Source organism: Panthera onca, chromosome E3 (assembly GCF_046562875.1).
Source record: "Panthera onca isolate mPanOnc1 chromosome E3, mPanOnc1 haplotype 2, whole genome shotgun sequence".
NCBI classification, from domain to species: domain Eukaryota; kingdom Metazoa; phylum Chordata; class Mammalia; order Carnivora; family Felidae; genus Panthera; species Panthera onca.
In genome coordinates, this window is record NC_138354.1 from 39,208,906 (window position 1) to 39,225,638 (window position 16,733).

The 16,733-nt window shown below is 41.3% G+C and overlaps 1 protein-coding gene and 1 long non-coding RNA gene across 2 annotated transcripts in view; one reads left to right on the top strand and one right to left on the bottom strand.

The window, feature by feature from the left end:
* On the top strand, positions 1–16,501 carry ZNF200 (zinc finger protein 200). The gene is made up of 5 exons (XM_060648277.3): positions 1–150; positions 904–1,234; positions 1,838–1,929; positions 2,271–2,391; positions 14,400–16,501. Exons 2-5 carry the CDS (start codon positions 988–990, stop codon positions 15,149–15,151), a joined length of 1,212 nt encoding a protein of 403 aa, XP_060504260.1. The 5' UTR covers positions 1–150; positions 904–987; the 3' UTR covers positions 15,152–16,501.
* Positions 10,165–16,733, bottom strand: part of LOC132688967 (uncharacterized) — an 18,285-nt gene continuing 11,716 nt past the window's right edge. The window contains exons 2-3 of the long non-coding RNA XR_013552942.2: positions 13,019–13,170; positions 10,165–10,361 (exon numbers count right to left, since the gene is read on the bottom strand). This is a non-coding gene — a long non-coding RNA (uncharacterized LOC132688967). The remainder of the gene's footprint in view (positions 10,362–13,018; positions 13,171–16,733) is intronic.

Genomic DNA, 16,733 nt, shown 5'->3' on the forward strand with positions numbered 1-16,733 from the left:
GCGCTCGCCAATAGTCGCCGGCGGCCCGTGAGGGCACTCCGAAGGGCGAGGGGAGGGCTTGGCCTCTCGCGCCCAGTTTCCCCGTGTCTCTGCGCCTGGGTCTCTGGACCGTCCCCTGCAAGCTCCCAGAGGCGGCACAGCCCCCGAGAGGTGAGGGGCTCCGCGAGGGCGGGAACCAGGCTGACGCGGCCTCTAGGGAGCAGAGCTTGGTCCGTTGCTGGGGGTGCCTGACCGCCTGGGGAGCCGGGAACGTACCCCGGGCAATGCCGCTGGCTGGTCGTTGTGGTAAAGGTGCCCCTTGGCCGGTGGGAGAGGCTCCAGAGTGGGCCTGGCCTGCTGGCCCCTACTGGGATGTCCCTTGCCGCTCTCCACGGGGCTCTCACGGCGGAAAAGTCAGCAGGCCATGTATGGACAGCTCTTGCGGCCTTGCGATTGCTCCTTGAGCCATCAACTGCCCCCCCCCCGCCCCCCCCCCCCCCAGGGGCATCTGAGGGACCCAGGGTCCTAGGTGTGCGGTACGGCTGGATTCAGTGGCCAGGCCAACTTATAAGCAGATGCCCTTGGTGTCGGACCCCAGGTGTCCTGTCTTCCAGCCCATCGCTCTTCCTACCTGCTTGAGTTCACCCGCTCTTCCCAGTGGAGTTTGCATCTCCTATTTCTCGGGAGGATGACCCTTGAGGTTTGGACATCGTCCGGCTTTCATTCTCAGATCTTCCTTTCAGGCCAAGCTTGTTACGAGTGTCTAGTTCAGGGACCTTCCGTTTCAGTTAGGAGTTCCCCCCACCCCAGCTTACCTTTCCTTCTGCTTTACATTTCGTGTGGCCTCACTCTCCAGGCCATGTACTGGGGTGCAGGCATGCCTACCTGGTTTTGTGGGTAACCCGTGGTTTCTCTTGTCTGCAGCTTGGCTATCTGACAGATTTCCTTCAGTAAGAGGGGACTCCTGAAGCTCTGCAAAACGAGTGTGGTGTGTGATTTCAAGGCGCGATGGCTGCAAAAGTGGTTCCAATGCCCCTAAAGCCAAAGCGGTCCTTTATACTGAGAGTTCCTCCGGACTCCAAGCTGGGCCAAGACCTACTTCGAGATGCTACTAGTGGGCCCAAGACCATCCACCAGCTAGTTCTGGAGCACTTCCTCACCTTCTTGCCCAAGCCAAGCGTGGTGCAGCCCAATCAGAAAGTCAAGGAGACTTTGGTTATTATGAAGGATGTGAGCTCAAACTTTCAGAACAGATGTAAGAAGCATATGCTGTTTCACTAGAAGAGAAGAGAATGGTATTGGGGTCCGAAATAGGTGTTCATGTTAGTAATGAATTCAGGTTAGGATAGTGGGTATTGAAAAAAAGGAGTGGATTTTAATAAGTCAACATACTGGGGAGAGGGAGTATTGTTTTTCTCAAGCTGGAGCTTGAGTGGATTGCTGGGTGTGTGTAAAGCCATGGAATAAACTGTGTGTAACTTTCCATAGTGGAGGGGGAGTGTATATCTTTTTACCATAAAGAAATTTGGATGAATTGTTTAATTGACTGCCATTTATGTGGAATTTTGGAAATTTTGTGCTTGTTATGAGCATCTCCAGACTTTACCCTCCCCTTTACTGGCGAAGAGAATTTAAAAAACCCTTAAGGGAATCATTCTTTTCATAATGAGGAGACCCTAAATACAGGTTCAAGACCCTGTGATTTATGACTTGAGCTCTTCCCTGGGTTCAGAGAAGCTGAAAAAAACCATGACTTGCCTTCTGAGGGAGTGAGGACAGTGTGGCCTGAAGGTGTGGTTAGGGTTTCCATATTAGTGTCACTGACATTTCCATTAACTACAGCTTCCTCTTTCCCCAGTGCAACCTCATCCCATAGTGAAGCTTCTACCCAGAGAAGGAATCCAGCAGAAACAGGACACATTGTCTCTGTATCTGAAAACTGAGCCTGAGGTGGGTTCGGTTTTCCCGTTCACTGTTTTGAGTACATCACGTTCTCTGCTCTTACAGACCTCCCCACTCAGTCAACCCATATACATATATTTAAAAAAAAAAAAAAAAGACATACCCTTGGAAGGAGAGTGGGCTTGTTTTCATTGCCTCTTTCGATGTTTCTCTTCTGCTTATCCTTTGGCTCCTGTCTGAGCCTGGGTTTCCTGTCTGCTGCATCTGCGTAGGATTTATAGGTCCCTTTCACCTTCCCTTCCCTGATCCTCGGGTTCCAGCCTATTTTACCAGCAAGGATGTCAAACAACCTCTGTTATTAAGAGGAATGGGGTCTATTGCTCTTTCAGGAACTGGTGGTCTTTGAGGATTTGAATGTATTTCACTCCCAAGAAGAATGTGTGAGCCTAGATGCTACTCAACAACCCACCTCAGAGAAGGAAGACAGTGTTGGGGAGATGATGTTACTGGGTAAGAAATCTTGTGTGTTCATATTGAATGCTATGGAAAAAGCATGTTCTTCTATTGCATCAGACTTTTTACTTATTTATTTTTTAAATGTTTATTTTAATTTTGAGAGAGAGAGTGAGTGAGCAGGGGAAGGGCAGAGAGCGAGGGAGAAAGAATCCCAAGCAGGCTCCGTGCTGCCAGCACAGAGCCCGATGTGGAGCTCAAACTCACGAACTGTGAGACCATGATCTGAGCGGAAATCAAGAATTACATGCTTGGGGTGCCTGGGTGGCTCAGTCAGTTAAGCGTCTGACTTCGGCTCAGGTTATGATCTCGCAGTTTGTGGGTTTGAGCCCCACGTTGGGCTCTGTGCTGACAGCTCAGAGCCTGGAGCCTGCTTTGCAGTCTGTCTCTCTGTCTATGAAAAATAAACATAAAAAAAAAATTGGACGCTTAACCGACTGAGCCACCTAGGCACCCTTCATCAGACTTTTTAAAGACCTGATTAACACACTAGCTAACGTACATGTTCACACTCGTTTAATTTTTATTCCATGTGGCAGAGCTTGCACCAGCTGTGGGTGGCCATTTTTTGTGTATCTTTAGGGCAGCAATGGTGGAGGGGACTTCTCTTGGGAAGCAAGACCTAGAGCTAATGTACTGACATCAAATATTCAAACAGATAAAAAATGCAGCCAGGTTGTTTCTCAATCCATTTTCTGGATCTAGTGCTAATCTCCCAACATGTGTATTTTAAATTGTGTTTTCATTGGGCGCATGAGTCTTTTTTTCCTTGATGTCCAAAGGCTAAGAAGTCTACTAGTGTGAATGAAAATATATCACACTATTGGTAGAAATGATATCTAGCACTTAGTACTTGTGTGTTATTATGTACTAGGCACTAGTCTGAGTGCTTTGCGTGCATTTATTACCTCATGTATTTCTCACAATACTGTAGGACGTAGGAATTATTACTATTTTAAGATGGTGAAACTAAAGCAGAAAAATGTCAATTGCTAAAGGTCACACAGCAGTAGTTGGCAGAGCAGGGATCTGGACTCAGCGATTCTAACACCAGAGCCTGCAGCCTTAGCCCAGAGTTGTACCACCTTCTTGATGCATTTCTCACAATTGTTTCAGTGAGTTTCCTGTATGGTTGGTGAATGGATCCTTCTTCACTTCTGCTTATTTCCCAGTAATGGTTAAGCAGCATTCGCAAATGAGAATACCGCACACGCACTCATGTGGCAGCAGTTCTCTGAAGCTGTTGAGAGATGATTCACCTTTCTCTACAAATACACTGCTACCCAAGAGTGACCAGCCTTCAAAAATCGCTTTGCTGAGCGCCTAATACTTCTTACTTTGCCTTCAGGGCTGTTTGCTTCTGAGGCTGAAGCAGAGCAGAAAGTGGATTTTGTGAGTTGCCTGGGGTGACAAAAATCCATGGCTGTTGAACTCTAGTTGTCTTATGCTGTATGGTCAGGGTAGTAGTACATAGTGAGCCTGCTTCATTTTCCACAAGTTATTTATTCTATGTAGTATTTTTTTGTTAAGCATATATATATATTTATAATAATAATAATAATTATTATTATTATTATTATTATTTAGAGAGAAAAGAAAGCTCACGAGTTGGGGAGAGGCTCAGAGGGGGAGAGAGAATCTTAAGCAGTCTCCGTGCTCAGGGCAGAGCCCGACATGGTGTTCAATCCCATTACACTGGGATCATGACCTGAGCTGAGATCAAGAGTCAGACACTTAACTAACTGAGCCACCCAGACACAGACACACACACGTTTTTTTAAAGTAAATTCTGTGCCCAGAATGGGGCTTGAACTTACGACCCTGAGATCAAACATTGCATGCTCTACAGACTGAGCCAGCCAGGCGCCCCTGTTTTTCTTTGCTTGTTTTTTTTAATTCAAGTTAACATATAGTGTAGTATTGGTTTCACAAGTAGAATTTAGTTATTCATCACTTAGACATAATACCAGAGCTCATCCCAGCAAGAGCCCTGCTTAAATGCCCATCACCCATTTAGCCCACCTCCCCTTGACCAGCCCTGTTTGTCCTCTGTATTTAAGAGCCTCCTAGGATTTGTCTCCCTCTCTGTTTTTATCTTATTTTTCCTTTCCTTCTCCTGTATTCATCTGTTTCTTAAATTCCACACGAGTGAAATCATATGATCTCTCTCTGACTTATGTTGCTTAGCATAATACACTCTAGTTTCATCCACGTTATTGCAAATGGCAAGATTTCATTCTTTTTGATTGCTGAGTAATATTCCATTATATATATATTTAATATTCCAATATATATGTATTATACTACATCTTCTTTATCCATTCATCAATAGATGGACATTTAGGCTGTTTCAATAATTTGGCTATTGTTGATAACGCTGCTATAAACATTGGGGTGCATGTGCCCCTCCAAATCAGCATTTTTGTATCCTTTGGATAAATACCTAGTAGTGCACTGCTGGGTTGTAGGATAATTCTATTTTTTAACTTTTTTTTTTTTCCTAAGTTTACTTATCTATCTTGAGAGAGCAAGAACACACAGGAGGGGCAGAGAGAGAATCCAAAGCAGGCCCCGCACTGTTAATGCAGAGCCCAACGCAGGGCTTGAACTCACACACTGCAAGATCATGACCTGAGCCATAATCAAGAGACGGATGCTTAACCCACACATCCCTATTTTTAACTTTTTGAGGACCCTCCATACTGTTTTCCAGAGTGGCTGCCCCAGTTTGCATTCCCACCAGCAGTGTAAAAGGGTCCCTCTTTCTCCACATCCTTGCCAACATCTGTCGTTGCCCGAGTTGTTCATTTTAGCCATTCTAACAGGTGTGAGGTGGTATCTCATTGTGGTTTTGATTTGTATTTCCCTGATGATGAGTGATGTTGAGCATTTTTTCAGGTATCTGTTAGCCATCTGGATGTCTCTGGAAAAGTGCCTATTCAAGTCTTTTGCCCATTTCTTCACTGGATTATTTGTTTTTTGGGTTTTGAGTTTGATGAGTTCTTTATAGAGTTTGGTTACTAACCCTTAATCGGATATGTCATTTGCAAATATCTTCTCCCATTCTGTCGGTTGCCTTTTAGTTTTATTGATTGTTTCCTTCACTGTACAGAAGGTTTTTATCTTGATGAGGTCCCAGTAAGTTCATTTTTGCTTTTGTTTCCCTTGGCTCTGGACACATGTCTAGTAAAAAGTTGATGCAGCCAAGGTCAGAGAGGTTGCTGCCTGTTTTCTCCTGTAGGATTTTGATGGTTTCCTGTCTTACCTTTAGGTCTTTCATCCATTTTGAATTTATTTTTGTGTTTGGTGTAAGAAAGTGGTCGAGTTTTCCCAACACCATTTGCTAAAGAGACTTTTTTCTATTTTGTCAAAGATTAGTTGGCTTTATGTTTGTGGGTCTATTTCAGGGTTCTCCATTCTGTTCAATTGATATATGTGTCTGTTTTTGTGCCAGTACCATACTGTCTTGATGATTATAGCTTTGTCATACAACTTGAAGTCTGGAATTGTGTTGCCTCCAGCTTTGGTTTTCTTTTTCAACATTACTTTGGCTATTCGGGGGATTTTCTGGTTCCATACAAATTTTAGGATTGTTCTAGCTCTGTGATGAATGCTGGTGTTATTTTGATAGGGATTGCATTGAATGTGTAGACTGCTTTGGGTAGTAGCGACAGTTTAACAATATTTGTCCTTCCAATCCATGAGCATGGAATGCTTTTCCATTTTTTTGTGTCGTCTTCAATTTCTTTCATAAGCTTTCTATAGTTTTTAGTGTAGAGATCTATTACCTCTTTGGTTAGGTTTACTCCTAGGTATCTTAAGGTTTTTGGTGCAATTGTAAATGCGATCGACTCTTGATTGCTCTTCCTGATGCTTCATTATTGGTGTAAAGAAGTGCAATAGATTTCTCTACATTGAATTTATATCCTGCAGCTTTGCTGAATTTGTGTGTCTGTTCTAACAATTTTTTCGCTGGCATCTTTTGGGTTTCCACATAGAGTATCTTGTTGTCTATGAAGAGTGAACATTTGACTTCTTCCTTGCCAATTTGTATGCCTTTTATTTTTGTTGTTGTCGTCGTCATCGTCTGATTGCTGAGGCTGGGATTTCCAGTACTATGTTGAACAGCAGTGGTGAGATTGTACATAGCCGTCATGTTCCTGACCTTAAGGGAAAAGCTATCAGTTTTTTCCCATTGAGGATATTAGGCTAATGTTTTCTTATTGTAGGGAAGAACATAAAGAGATTGGATTTATTACACTGACTTTTTCTTCAGTCTTGGGTAAAACTAGCATTTATTTTAGGTGACTGGTTGGTGGGTAGGTTGTCAATTCCAGGAACACTTTGGCCATAGACCTTGAGGCCCTGAGGCCCAATTCTCACTCTTTCCATTCCCCTCCCTTGCCTATACCACAAAGCTGAAGATTTAAACTTAGAATCATTCACTAACATTTAATAAATGCTACTTGCTTTTTCCTTAGGCAGGGTTGAATTCTGGAGTTATCAGTGAGTTAAAATGATACATAATGCTACATTCCTGCCCTCCAAAGCTTCCGGTTAAAGAATAAACTTATCTTAAAAGATAAGTCATTCACGTAAAAAGATAAGCAGTATGGGGGCGCCTGAGTGTCTCAGTCAGTTAAGCGTCTGATTCTTGGTTTTGACTCAAGACATGATCTCAGTTTCATGGGTTTGAGCCTTGCGTTGCGCTCTGTCTGCACTGGCAGCACAGAGCCTGCTTGGGATTCTCTCTCCTTCTCTCTCTGCGCCTCCCCACCTCATGCTGTCTCTGTCTCTCTCTAAAGTTTCTGAAAAATTAAAAAAAAATTTTTTAATGTTTATTTTTTGAGAGAGACATAGAGTGCGAGCAGGAAAGGGGCAGAGAGAGAGGGAGACATAGAATCTGAAGCAGGCTCCAGGCTCTGAGCTGTCAGCACAGAGCCCAACATGGGGCTTGAACTTAGAAACCATGAGATCATGACCTGAGCCAAAGTCAAACACTTAACCAACTGAGCCACCCAGGTGCCCCTAAAAAAATTTTTTTAATAAAAAAAGATAGGCAGTGTGAAACCATTTTAACTATAAAGAGCTATGAGAAGGTCAAGGCCAGATTTGGAAGTAGGAATAGAGTTTAGAAGAAGATGGATTTGATTTTAGATGAGATTGAATCCATGATAGGAAATAAAATGAGATTATTTTCTGGGTACTTGAACATTAGAAATTGGAGGTCACATGTAGAGATCTGGGAGTCAGTAACATTTGGTCAGTTTGGAAAGGGAAAAGTGTAATGGAATGAACCTTGTGGGGAAAGGAATCACAGGAGTGTCCTTGACCGAGGAGGACAGAATGTGTGTCTCAACTCAAGTGAGCCACATAAAACAACTAAAAATGTAGAAAAAAATTCTTAAACACATTCTCAGTGAGACAGTTCTTATGTTTGTATCTGACATCTCCTGTGGCAAAAGAATATAAACCTTTTCAAGATTATCTACTTACTATGGAAGAAAGAAAGATTCAGTAGATTCCAAAAAGTAGAAATAACACAGTAGGATCTATCACAATGATACAACTAGAAGGTAAAAATGAAACTTGGGGGGAAAAAGTCCCCTTCACCTAGAAATTTTAAAACTATTAAGTAACCTTGGATCAGAGGGGAAGTACAAATTAAAGTTACATAACGTTTGGAGACTATACTCTGTGTCAGCATCTACAGTATAACCTCAAGTGGTACTCAGAAGAAAATTTATGCCTGTATAAACACACACATTAAGTTAGAAAAATGAAAGTAGGGGCACCTGGGTAGATCAGTGGGTTGAGCATCCGACTTCGGCTCAGGTCATGATCTCATGGTTCATGGGTTCGAGCCCCGCATTGGGCTCTGTGCTGAACGCTTGCTCAGAGCCTGGAGCCTGCTTCAGATTCTGTGTATCCTTCTCTCTCTGCCCCTCCCCCACTCATGCTCTGTCTCACTCTCTCAAAAAAATAAATAAATGTAAAAAAAAATTAAAAAGAAAGAAAGGAAAATTAAGCCTCTGGTTCAAAGTTAGGAAAACAGTACAATGAAGGAAAACAGAAAGAAAGTATTAGTAAATACAAAATTGGAAATCAGTAAGTTAGAAATAGAGGCACTAGGGCGCCTGGGTGGCGCAGTCGGTTAAGCGTCCGACTTCAGCCAGGTCACGATCTCACGGTCCGTGAGTTCGAGCCCCGCGTCAGGCTCTGGGCTGATGGCTCGGAGCCTGGAGCCTGTTTCCGATTCTGTGTCTCCCTCTCTCTCTGCCCCTCCCCCGTTCATGCTCTGTCTCTCTCTGTCCCAAAAATAAATAAAAAAACGTTGAAAAAAAAATAAAAAAAAAAAAAAAGAAATAGAGGCACTAATACGTAGAAAGATTTAAACAGAAGTAGATAAAACAGTTTCCAGAGAGGAAGTTGGAATTGTCAAAAAAAACTAGCCCCCAACCCAGGGAAAGGACCCTCAGTTTCATAGGAAATTCTTACAAAGCTTTAACAATTGCACAATTTAAATGCTACGAAAATTTTCAGAGTGAAAAAAAAGGAAAACTTCCATATTCTTCTTATGAAACTAGTGTGACAAAGATACTACAATCTGATAAAAAAAAACCGTCCTGACCAAGGAAGATTTATTCCAGGAATGCAAAAGCGATTTAATAATAGAAAGCCTATTATATTTTATAGTAAAGGAGAAAAATCCTATGATCAATTTCATAGTTACTGAAAAGATATTTGACAAAATACCAATGCCTTGTGCCTTCTTCACAAAAACACTGAACAAAACAGTAACTAATGGATACCTCCCTTAGGGGATATGCATCCTTTCGGTCCGGAAGGACCGAAACACTGGAAACACTGGAAGGCATTCCCACTAAAATCAGGACAACAACAAAGCCCATTATCACTACTACTGTCTAATACTGTGTTTTAGGTATTGGCCAGAGCAGTTAAATGACAAAGAAATTAAATGTTTAAGAACTTAAGAATCTATTACATATGATATAATTGTGTAACTAGAAAACCCCAGGAAGTGTCTGAAAATTATAAATAATAAAAGCATTCAGTAAGGCAGTGGGATGAAAAATTATTATATGGAAATCATTAACTTTCATATATGCAGTCATTTAGAAATTATAAAAATAGGAACAAACAAGATTAAACACCTAGAAATAAACTGAAGAAACATGCAGAAATTATGAGGAAAACTTCAAAACATTTCTAAAGGACAAAGAAGTAGATCTGAATGAATGGGAAGAAATACCATGTTGGCCAGGAAGATTTAACATTAAAAGGTCAGTTCTCCCCAAGTTCATTCATGAAGTGAAGGTAATCCCTTTAATAATGCCAGTAGGATTTTTCCCCCTGGTACCACACAATCTGATCTCTAATTCAAATGGAAATAAATAAATACAATGACCAGGAAAATTGAAAAGAGCAGCGAAGCAGAGGAGCTCATAAAAGGTGTTGGGACAACCCAGCCATTTGGTGCATCATACTTTGTACCCCAAGAGAAAGACCAACAGATTCGCTTAGGAATACAAATGACCCATGAACACATGAAAAGCTGTCCAGCCCAACTCATAATTAGAAATGCAGATTAAACCTTTGCCAAATTACCATCTTTTTTCATCCATCAGATTTCTAGAAATCCAATAACAACACACTGGTGGTGAGTGTGTTAAGAAATAAGTATAATACTGGCGGACATGCAGAATGACTCCCGATATACGGCCTAATTAGGCCTATACAGTCTAATTACCAGTATTAAAGATGCATTCACTGGGGCGCCCGGATGGCTCAGTTGGCTAAGTGTCGGACTTCGGCTCAGGTGATGATCTCGCGGTTTGTGAGTTCGAGCCCCTTGCGGGCTCTGTGCTGACGGCTCGGAGCCTGGAGCCTGCTTCGGATTCTGTGTCTCTCTCTCTGCCCCTCCCCTGCTCATGCTCTGTTTCTCTCTGTCTCAAAAACAAAACAAAACCAGATGCATTCACCTTTGAAAACAATCCAGGTGTCTCTGGTTGAATGTGATGTGTCCACACAGCATACCAAGGTAATGTCTATGCACTGGAATATAACGATCAAAATAAAGCAAGTTCCAGACATATACACAGTGTACTACCTTTTATATAAGAAAAGAGGAGAAAGGAAAATATGTCACCTAGATAAACAATGAAAAAATAAAAAGAAACTAATAAAACTGGTATCTGTCTGGGGGGCAAGTAGAATGGATGGGGATAGAGACTGGAGGAAGGCTCCTTGGCGTACACCTTTTCACATTGAGTTTTGTACCATGTAACTATATTAGCTACTAAATTTTTTTATCATAAGAAAGAGTACACTAAAGGAATATAAGATATATTCATTGACACTCTCAGGAAAATCAGAAAAATTCCTATGAGTTTTGATGAATTGTCTTCAAAACAGATAGCCCTTTACTATAACATGACATTTATGGTCATTCATCAAACACTGATGGTAATTCTTTTTAAAAAAAAAAATTTTTTTTTTAATGTTTATTTATTTTTGAGACAGAGAGAGACAGAGCATGAATGGGGGAGGGTCAGAGAGAGAGGGAGACACAGAATCTGAAACAGGCTCCAGGCTCTGAGCCATCAGCACAGAGCCCGACGCGGGGCTTGAACTCACAGACCATGAGATCGTGACCTGAGCCGAAGTCCGACGCTTAACCGACTGAGCCACCCAGGCGCCCCTGATGGTAATTCTTTAAAAATGAGAATAACAGGTGCCTGCGTGGCTTAGTCAGTTACAAGTCCGACTTCAGCTCAGGTCACAATCTCACGGTCCTGAGTTCAAACCCCACATCAGGCTCTCTGCCCTCAGCCCAGAGCCCACTTCAAATCCTCTCTCTCTCTCTCTCTTTGTCCCTTCCCAGCTCGCTCTCTCAAAAATAAACAAACATTAAAAATTATGAAAATGAAATAAGGAAACCTGCCATCACTATTATTAACTAGATAAGGCAAAAAGATAAGGGGTTAAGAAGAATAAATATTGGAACCAAAATATGGTTTGTATTTAGAAAATCTAAAAGGACCAACAAAAACACTGTATTTAATAGTTTTAAAGTAGGTAAATAGGGAATGTATAACAATAGCATTCTTTTTAAAAAAAAATTTTTTTTTTAATGTTTATTTATTTTAGAGACAGAGCATGAACAGGGGAGGGTCAGAGAGAGGGAGACACAGAATCTGAAACAGGCTCCAGGCTCTGAGCTGTCAGCACAGAGCCCGACGCAGGGCTCGAACTCACGGACCGCGAGATCATGGCCTGAGCTGAAGTCGGCTGCTTAACCGACTGAGCCACCCAGGCGCCCCAACAATAGCATTCTTAAATTAACAAAATGGGGGCGCCTGGGTGACTCAGTCGGTTAAGCGTCCAACTTCAGCTTAGGTCATGATCTCATGGTTCATGGGTTCGAGCCCCTCATCAGGCTTGCACTATTAGTGCAGAGCCTGCTTGGGATTCTCTCTGCCCCTCATGCTTTTTCGCTCTGTCAAAATAAATAAATTTTTTAAAAAATTAACACGGGCACCTGGGTGTCTCAGTCAGTTAAGCATCCAACTTCATCTCAGGTCATGATCTCACAGTTCGTGGGTTCGAGCCTCTCATCGGGCTCAAAGCCTGGAGCCTGCTTCGTATTCTGTATCCTCCCCCACTCTGCCCCTCCCCACTCATGTTCTGTCTCTCTCAAAAATAAACATTAAAAAAATTTTTATTAAAAAATTAACAAAATGATGGAAGCTGTCATTCAGAATGGCTATAAAATAGGAGTGAACCACAGATGTTTCATTGGTAAATATAAAAGATTTTTTTTTTTTTTTTAAGTTTCTTTATTTTTGACAGAGACAGAGTGCAAGATCATGACCTGGGCCGAAGTCGGATGCTTAACCGACTGAGCTACCCAGGTGCCCCTATAAAAGATTCTTAAATATCGGAGAGACACGGATGTAAATGGGAAAACAAATCGTGTAAAGATATTGGTGCCCTCCAAATTTATTTACACTGTAGGTAACAGAGTCAAAATTTTCAAAAGGATACTGTGGCTGGTTTTACCAATATTAGACATGTTACAAACAATAACATACAGTGTGATACTAAACTCCAAATGTATTAAAAATTAACTGTAGGGACGCCTGGGTGGCTCAGTCGAGTAAGTGTCCAGCTCTTGGTTTTGACTCAGGTCATGATCTCACAGTTTGTGACTTCAAGCCCCGCATATGGCTCCACACTGTCATTGCTTGGAATTCTTTCTCCCTCCCTCTCTCTCTGCCCCTCCCCTGCTCATGCCCTCTCTCAAAATTAATAAATAAACTTAAAAAAAAGAGTTAACTGTAAAAGTAAGTCATAAAGGAATGGCTAGAGAATAGGACATTTATCTGATTTTGAAAGACTGATACTTTTTGATGGTTTTAAGTTGTGGAGTGACAGAGGTAGGCTTCAGTTAAATATTTACATTAGTAGTGACTGCCTACACAGGGATTAAGATTTGCAAAATGTAAAATTTATTTAAATTTATGAGTCTCTCAGCCCAATAAATTAGTGGTTTGTAGTAACAAAGTACAAAATAAAGCTACAACGAGAAACCATTTTATACCTATTAAATGCTGACAAGATTAGGTAAAATTGATACCCGTATCTTGATGCTTGTGCTGAAATTGGTACAGCCTCTTTTGAAAGAAATATGGCAGTCAGTGTCAAGGACTGTGATAAAAATTGCCATATGCTTTGACTCAGCATTTTCATTACCTAAGGGAATAAATGAAAAAGAAAATGCCTGTTAGTGTAAAACTACTAATCCAGCAAAGATTCATATCCCAGATCTGTGGTTAGCTGTCTATCTAAGAGGTTGACTTAGCCCTTTAATATCCATAAGTTGCCCAGAGTTTAGGGGGTCCCTTGTTGCTCTACCTTTTCACAGCATACTTTTCTTTTTTTAATTTGTTACTTAATCTTTGTATGTTATTTTACAGACTTCTTTCGGAGGTAATAAATACAGAAAACCCTACAGATCAAAAGTGTACGCCTCACGTTTTCACAAAATGTACACGTCTGTCTGACCATCACTCAGACCATTCCTGGCATCCAAGAAGTCCCTTTTGTGCCCACTGCCCAGTTACTACTCCCCTTTCTCCCCCAAATAGACCACTATGGGTTTCTACCATAGTTTAATCATTTTTAATCACCCTAATGCCCAAATAATCATCTAAGGAGTGAACATGATAGGCCTTCATTATTTTTGGTCATTTGAATTATTCCCACTTTTTCCCTATTATATAGGGAAATACTGTAATATATATATTACAGTATTATCTAATTCCATACTATTGTAATACTTAACGTAGTGAAAACCTAGAAGTAACTCATTGTACCTTTCACTTACTAGCCTCCTAAAGAATTGGGATGGTGTACCCTTGAGTATTGATGTCTTTCATCCCCTGGCCCTTAGCTCACTGTTCTACACAGAATATAAGATCAATATGAACTTCTTGAGGAATTAGTGCTTACTCAGAAAGCAAACCTATAAAATCTTTCAGTGTAGTCCCCCTCATTTCATTAAAAAAAAAAAAAGGAAGAGGGTAACTGGGTGGCTCAGTCAGTTGAGCGTCCGACTCTTGATTTCTGCTCAAGTCATGATCCCAGGGTCATGGAATCGAGCCCTATATCAAGCTGCGCACTGAGCATGGAGCCTACTTGGGATTCTCTCTCTACCCCCCCCTTGTCCTTCCCCACTTGAGTGCTCTCTCTCTCTCTCAAAAAAAAAAAGAAAAAGGACTGTGTGCTTGCAATGCATTGCATAGAAAGATTTATCAGTCATATATTCCATCCACAGAGTGGAAAACGAGTGTTGGTAACAATTATCTGCTAGTCCTCAGACTTCTGATACTCAAGATTATTGTTTGATGAGAAATCCAATTTGTTTTTTTCCTGCGGTATCATATCCCGCAAAAGTTATTCAATTCTCTTTGTTTCCACAGACAATGACATTAATCCTGAGAGTGACGATCTTCAGAAGGAACCCGGAGAGAGTGAAGATCATAGAGAAAAGACTTCAGATTGTGATGAAGTGGACTGTTCTATGGTCTCTGAGCAATCTCCATATTGCCATAAAGACAGACTAAGCACATCCGCTCCAAAACAAAGGAAAGTGAGAAATCTTCTAGTTACTATTGAAAATGATACTCCACTAGAGGAACTCTCAAAGTATGTGGATATCAACGTGATTGCACTTACCCGAAATCGGAGAACGAGAAGATGGTACACTTGTCCATTGTGTGGGAAACAGTTTAATGAAAGTTCTTACCTTATATCCCACCAGAGGACTCACACTGGTGAAAAGCCCTATGACTGTAGTCACTGTGGGAAAAGCTTCAATCATAAAACAAACCTTAATAAACATGAGCGAATCCATACAGGAGAGAAACCTTATTCATGTTCTCAGTGTGGGAAAAACTTTCGTCAGAACTCTCATCGGAGTCGCCATGAAGGAATCCATATAAGGGAGAAAATATTTAAGTGTCCAGAATGTGGGAAAACCTTCCCAGAGAATAAAGACTTTGTGCTTCATCTGCAGAGCCATGAGGCTGAGAGGCCGTATAGTTGCAAAAAATGTGGGAGAAGATTTGGTCGGCTTTCCAACTGTACCCGGCATGAAAAAACCCACTCAGCATGTAAGACACGAAAGCAGAAATGGGATCAGGAAAGGTCTGATGGTCCTGCCTTGACCTGAAATCTTTAATAGGGAATTCTAAATTCCCAGGCTTCTGAAAAGACGCAGATATGTGCAAACCTCATTATAGTCAAAATTGGGAAAATACCCATCTTGGCTGAAACCTCAAAGTTTTAGAAAATTTCACAGGGAAGAAGACATTCTCAAGGGCTATACCTCAGTCAGCATCCACATTTTCTGGATTAAGGAGCTCTCTTTTGTGAACTTCTACAACAATGTACAGGCCACAGATCCCTTTTCCCAAAAAGGCTTTGAATAGGAGTCTGGAGGCCACTTACCTGCAAGGTGAACAGAGTGGCTCATGTGTACGGAAAGTGTATCCATTTTCCCCCCACATAGGAACTCACACTTGTGAAAAAAAAAAATAATATAATAATGCAAAAGTCCTTACCTGGAACTGTGTTCCCCTGCGAGAACCAAACTACTGATTTATTAAGCCAAGAGCTTCTATTAGCAGTTCACATAACCTTCTAAGAATACCCTGTTGAAGCTTGAGTGTTGAAAGGGATTGTTTACTTTGGAATATAGGAAAATAACAGCAAGTGAATGTCAAAGACTTACTCTGTCATTTGTATGTGATCTAAACTAACCATCGATGTCAGTAACGTTTGCATTTTGCAGTGACAAGTGACTTTTACAGGAATACTTTTCACAACATACTTTTAAAGTGTCTGTTGTTCTTACTGCATTTTTTGTCCAGCTCTTCGCCGCTCAGATAGCACTCATGCCTTTCCATTGCCAAAAGAAGTTTGGATCACTCAGGCCCAGCCACCCAGCCCTACTACTGGTAAAGCTCTTCAGGATCTTGTCCCTCTGCTGAGCCAAGAAGAAGGCCTGCTAGGAAGGAAATCCAGGTGCTGGAAGAGGAAGACGTCGGCTTGGACACATGACTGGCCAGTAACCTTACCATGTGCTCACTTCGCCTCCAAGCTGTCTTCAGACCCTTGGCAATGGGTGGTCACTACCTCACAAGCAAAGTGTTTTATTTTTAACAGTTGTCTCCAGTGGCTAGTTCACATTGCCCCTCGAGAGGCAGGATTCCAGAGTCTTCATTGTAGTGGATGTTTGTTCTCTTTGGCCTCCTGATACCCAGACTTTCCTGACGTGTCCACCCAGAGGCCAGGCCAGCGGTGCCTTCACGGGACCGATCCTGTGGTGTGTTATTTTAAAGATTCTCGATCAGTTTTGCTTTATTTTAGGTTTCCTGGAAGTTTACATTGGTATTTTGATTGAAATAGGTTAATCCTATAAACTATTTGGGAAAACTTGTTAGCTTTACAAATTTTGTTTCCCATGCCTTTATTAAAGTATTGTATTCCTGAGTAAATGTTTCTAATTTTCTTAACGTAAGTTGTATACGACTTTGTTATTGCAAATAGTTTTTTTTTCCATTGTATTTTTCTAGTTGGCTCTTGCTTTTACATAGGAAAGTTATTTTTAATTGTATATTTGTGAAACTAGCCACTTCATCGAATGTTAATTTTCAGTAATTTCTCAGTTCTGTTACAATCTGTGGTTCAAAATTATACCATCTTCAAATAATAGTTTTGTTTCTTTCTGCCTATTGCTCTTTTTTTGTTTG